Consider the following 5,925-nt stretch of genomic DNA (forward strand, 5'->3'; position numbering starts at 1 on the left):
TAAACATCACAGTAGTTTTAGCAACCAGTCAACTGAATTCCGTAAAACGTAGGGCTCAAAGTTGTACAAACGGAACCCATGCGGGTAAAGTCCTTATTCAAGTCTCTTCTCGTCTTCACACTCGCCGCATATTGGAAAAAAAGCAATTTAGAGGCCGAACTAAACAACAAGAAATCTATCGTCTCCTTAGCAAATTCTCACTTCGGCGTTTGAGGGGAGAAAAAAGAGGGATGGATAGATGGAAAAGGGCTCTTTTCAGTACCCCACCTCCCCTCCCCCATTCTTCGCGAGTTTTCTAACGTAATACATGGATTTAAAGAGTTTACTGCACCAAAATATATCCCATAGCTTTGATATTTCTGTTACCGTTATCTGGGGAATGAAATGCTACGTTTCCACATGTAATGGATTTATCAGGATATCCTCCGGTACCAAACCCAATTCTGGAGTCACAATTGTGGCAATGGTCTGCATCGTTAGCTATATAACCAACTCTTGCTTTAGAACTATAATTTGCAGTACCTACAGCATTGAAGCCCTCCTTGTTACAGCCCAGTTGCAAAGAGCCCTCCGCACCAATCAACTTCTTCCACTCGTCACGACCCAGTGAAGTAGCGCGGTATGTCCCATCAGCAATCAAAGAGTACAGAGAGTTGGCCTGCTTGCTAATGACAATAAACCTGAGCTGTTCACTTATCTTCATACCGAGACAGATCTTGGAGAAAGGTGTGTTCCAATAGGTCGGTAACTTGGTCTCTTGTGAGTCAAACCTAGTCCTCCCGCCGGGGATGTTGTATTGGTTTTTATCACTCCAGTAGTGAGAGTCATAGTGAAACGTTGTCTAAAAAGAATTAAGAGGATTTAGTTTATCCTTAAACATAAATAACACGATGCATCACCAAAGGCAGGACCCTCATGAAATCAGTAATACAGTTAGCGTACAAGCCATCAATCTATACCCTACTTGCAGGTCCTTGCAGGCGTTTTAGATATTAGGGTATTGTAGCACTCATGCTAGAGGAATTTCCGCAAGCAGGGACCGCGATAAGAATATTTGCAAGTAGCTAAGAGATTCTATCGTAGTTTCGACGCTTCTGAAAATTTCTTGCTCGCGCTTCATCGCCCGCAAGAAAACCCCGCCAAGAATATTCCGCCATATGAGGCTTACCTTGCTGCCGTCAATCTTCATTAGAGGCGTCCATCCTCCATCTCCGCATCCAAAATCCCCCATCTGACAGAGGGCTGTGATTGGTTTAGAGTCAAGGTCCAGTGGAACCAGTTGACTGGCGTTTGACCTGCTTGATACGAAAAAATCCATTCTTGATCATATTATTGGAGGGGGTAAGTTTCTAAAGAAACTGTGGTGCTGGGTCGGTGGGAGAGTATAACAGGGTAATTTACTATTATCAACTGAGTTGATAACGTAAATAGGCCACCGTAAAGAGTTTCAAAGCTGACGTTTCGAGCGTTAGCCCTTCGTCAGAGCCCGTCGTCAATTGCTCGAAACGTCAGCTTTGAAACTCTTTACGGTAGCCAATTTACGTTATTAACTCAGTTGATAATAATAAATTACCCCGTTTCCGGCGAACAATCTTCTCTTGACGTCGAAACTATTCGGTAATTTGGTCTTTATTTTATGCCCGAAAAGATAATCATTTGGTATTACTTACTTGAAAAGGTTGTAAGCTTCTTTGCAAGACCCAATACCTTAATGTAAAGAAAAAAAAATAAAAGTTAGGTGTTTGAGATATTTAGGCTCCATCGCAATCCAGTAGGGGACACAAAAGTAGAGTCGTTGTACATTTTTGTATCAATCTATTAGTAAAATCTTTGAGCAATAAGAGATGATAAATATTAATTTGGTACCAGTTATAATTTACTGCTGAGGGAGGGGGGGGGAGGTCAGAGGATTTTGGTTGTGGCACGATAAAAGTAACCCCCCTTCAGTCAAGGCTCTGCAATATTCTCATGTATCCGCTCTCCTCAGTCCCCCTGAAAATCATGTGATCCTCCAAATCCTCCACTCCCCTTCCCCCGTGATAAAAAATAATAATTGGTGCCTGAGGAGAGGTTAGTAAAAAGAAAAATAAATATTCAGTTCCCCACCTCAGACCTTTCGATTTCTCCGTCAGATGCTTAATTAACTTGAGCATCTAGAGATTCAACATCTTTATGCATTGCATTTAGTATTTTTTTTGTTATATATTTTCGCTAGCTATTTTAGAACATTTTCGAGCCGCAAGGTTAAGTAAAAAATTTATAGCAGTCACTTGTGAATTATAGTATGTAACGCCATGCCAAACTTTTCACCTTTTTCACAATATTCTCCTTTGAAGCCTTTTGCACAGCGGCATCCGAACGAACCATCTCTATAGTTTGTGACACACGTAGCTTCGTGTTGACAAGGTGACGAAGAGCAAGGTGACTGTAGAGAAACAAAGTAGGAAAATGTTCCATGTTCTTTGAATAGGAGATACATGAATCTGCCAATCCGCGTTATTCCGTCAATCCGGTCCGGATTTGTTTTAGTATAATTTTTTCATGGTATAAACTTCATATGATAGCATCTAGGCTTTTTTATTTGTTTATTTATTTAAATTTTCATTTCCAATATTAAGATTTTTGCTGAGTTTACTTCCTTTGCTGGTATTTTAGAAAGTGGCTTTATGACATTAAAAATATATTGCGAAGCCGTCGGGATCTATGAGTCTGGAAAGGTTTTCTAACTGTTTCGAACGTTCGCAGAAACTGAAGAAGTCTGTCGATGAAACATTTTAAAACAAAAATTGACTAAAGGCTGACCAAGTACTGACGATTTAAACAACGATCCATTCTTTAATTAAATAAACAGAATCTGGTAAATTGACTAAAATTTTCAACCGAGTCACATGTATTTTCTTTGTCTGCCGAAGTGCCTGGGAAACAGAAAGTGCGCGGCACGAGGAAGTGTCTGCATGCTTTACAACATGCCATAGAAATACGGTTGTCACCACAATGAATACGACAACAGACCGACACCATTTGCAGTGGCTTTAACCTGACTGCCTTCTCTTAACGACCTCGACAAAGCTGTCAAACTTTTAACGCGTTTATTTGTCAAAATTAAGAGTGTTTCCTACCTCAATGGCAAAATGATGCGAACTTTCATTCCCTTTATACTCTGTGGAGTTTCTAAACTTATCAGATGACAACAATTCACACCAAAGTATTCCATGTGCTCCTTTGAAGGCGGCCAGGTTTACAGAAAAACAGAACGGATTGCTGAGACATTCTAACGTGCAGTCAAACACATCAGAAACTGCCACTGTTCCAACAAGGGACACATTCAAGTGATGAAACTCGTGTTTACTGAATGTTCGCTTCAGGAAGGTTCTTGTGGAGGAGGCGAGGTTGCCCTCCCGATACACAGGGTTTGATTCTGTAACAGGAAATAAGAACAGTCCAGTAATAAAAGGACATGGTGGCACCACTCACAGGAGAGAGTGGTGAGGAAGGGACTGGCTGGTTACAAGAATGGATGAATTGGCCTATAGAACACTACCCCCCCCCCCCTCCCCCATACCGCTCAAAATAATTAATGTATATCATAACTGTGGGACTCTAAATCTTATGAACATTCATTTAGCGAAATCCGCTAATGACCATTTTGCTATGGTCAGTAGTGAATCAGCTTCATTTAGGCATACCCTAAAAATTAAAACTTTTCAAGAATGGTTTCAAGGCCGATCAGTATCAGCCTTCCTCCTTCTCATTCATCTCCTCCCCTTCCCTCGCAGCTCTTTTCGATAATTTCGGGGTAACCCCTGCCTCTCTACGACTAAAACAAAATTTGTACCCGTGCCGTATTAGGATGTTGTAGGGTACATCGAAGAGGTAACTGAAAATGGTGGAAAGCATAAGATATTTATAAAATCGAGTGATCGTTTTTCTCTCGCTTTGTTTTCGGGGCAGTGCTCAGTTCTATGCCGGAATTGTTGTCATGGTTATCAGCTGATTAAACCAATGAGATTATTAAAGTGTTTTACACGATATTTACCCTCTAGTAAAATATTAAGATATTTAAAACATTCTGAGCATTTACGGAACGAAAGGTATGTGACGTTTGATTAGAGGCCGAAACGTGCTTCTAGATCATACGAGACCAAAGTAAACAGTCTTTAATAAATAATTTTAACTTCCCCATGAATTTTTAGTTCTAATTAATTGTCAGCTCCCTCTTTTTTATTTAGCAGCTATCCATTCCAAGTAGCTAAAAGGTTGGAGAAATCTTGCGACACTGTTATTATGGTACCTTTCTTGATTTTAGAATTCCTAAATTTTGCGAATTGGAAGCAAAACAGTCATTATTTTCAATAGCTTGTAGCTATCTTAACATCTTGGGTCACTTGACTTCTGCCAAATTTGATTAACAATTTTCCTTCACTGTTGTCGCCAAACTTTGTTTGGTGCTCAGCCCAGGAGGCCCTCGATCAAGTTGGATAAAATCAGACGATATTTTGCAAGATAAAGAAGGATAACATATAAAAAATTTATTTTGGTAAAAAAGAGAAATTCACTTCGTTGAACACCTTTAAGATCATATCAGATAGATTTTTCGCAGCCATTTCAACAAACCATTTCGATTTTAATTTATTCAATATTTGTTCAGGAACCTCTTAACCATAAATATGTTATGACTTACCTTCTCAGTTATCAACATCTGCCGTATCATTTTCCATAAATATACGCGCATTTTGAGTGACTTAAATATATTTATTTACTGAGGTAACATTTCAAAATACATTTTGCATATAAAGTCACAAATCTTTAAATTCAAAACATTTCTATCTATTCGGTGCTGTAAGGTTATCATTCGTTTCTGTTTCTCGTGATTAATTATCTAACAATAACATATTGCTTTAAAAAATTTTCTTCGGAAAAAAGAAGAACATCAATCAATGATCTGATAGACAATGGAAGCAAAAGTTTCTGCGAACCCAATTTTGGAAGTCTTTTATAACTTATTTTGAGCAAAAGCATGGCAAGGTCGAAAGCCTGTAGTTGACCTATGTAATTTTATCCAGGTTTACAGGAGTGTAGCTGTTTTTAACTGAAGTCGAATAAAGGCTTTTTCTATCAATGACTTAGGTTAGTCCTGAAAAACATTTTTCAATGTGGAATGATGGAGCGTTAGTCGCATTTGACCAAGTTGAAGTGCTGGACGTTAGAGGGCAACAGATTGACTTCAACTTTGCAACTTCATATCAGAAGATGTATATGAAGGAAGTTGACTAAACGTTGAGATTGTGCCATTTAACAGCGTCCTAAGTTATAAGTTATCAAGCAAATTGTCGAAACAAGTTTCCTTAGAGCATTCAACGCCCATCACTAGCCAAGTGAAAATATAACAAAAAACAAAGACTGATAGAATTTAGGGAACATCGGACTTCTATTCAGATTCGAAGTTCAATTATTATGAATAAACGAGTATTACCAATATCAATGTTCTAACACTGAAAACAAACAGAGATACGCATTAATGAACGCGTCTAACAAACCTTGTGAAAAGGCTAGATCTGGAATTAAAGCAGAAAGCTCGAATAGGAGGGGATAAAAAAGACCAAAAAACATGTTGAGAGGAGATCTCGTCGCTGATGTGAGATATTTAGCCTTGCCTCGATGCAACTGACTTTTGAGAAACTGAAATGTTGACCACAACCAATAGAATTTGAGCGTATCCAGCTGCTCCCAATTTTCTGACGTACAAACCAGCACTTTCCTTTGTTTTTGCAACAATGGATGTCTCAGTGTGCGAGAAAAGAGTTACTAATAATAAAGGAAGTGTAACTTGATAAGTTTTCCCGGGGACAAGTTTGCGACTGCAGTGTCAATGAAAAAAAAATTCGAGTATATCAATGCCAGTTTTGTAGTTAGGGAAGTTGCTAT

The 5,925-nt window shown here is 38.8% G+C and overlaps 1 protein-coding gene across 1 annotated transcript; it reads right to left on the reverse strand.

Moving 5' to 3' along the window:
• Positions 1-322: 322 nt before the first annotated feature.
• Positions 323-5,610, reverse strand: LOC149044395 (uncharacterized). The gene is made up of 6 exons (XM_089208754.1): positions 5,538-5,610; positions 3,120-3,418; positions 2,311-2,425; positions 1,671-1,707; positions 1,169-1,295; positions 323-841 (listed from the first exon to the last, which is right to left on the reverse strand). The coding sequence occupies exons 1-6, from the start codon at positions 5,608-5,610 to the stop codon at positions 323-325; spliced, it is 1,170 nt and encodes a 389-aa protein (XP_089064880.1).
• Positions 5,611-5,925: the final 315 nt, after the last annotated feature.

The sequence above is a fragment of the Pocillopora damicornis genome, chromosome 6 (assembly GCF_964200805.1).
Source record: "Pocillopora damicornis chromosome 6, jaPocDami1.2, whole genome shotgun sequence".
Taxonomy (NCBI): Eukaryota; Metazoa; Cnidaria; class Anthozoa; order Scleractinia; family Pocilloporidae; genus Pocillopora; species Pocillopora damicornis.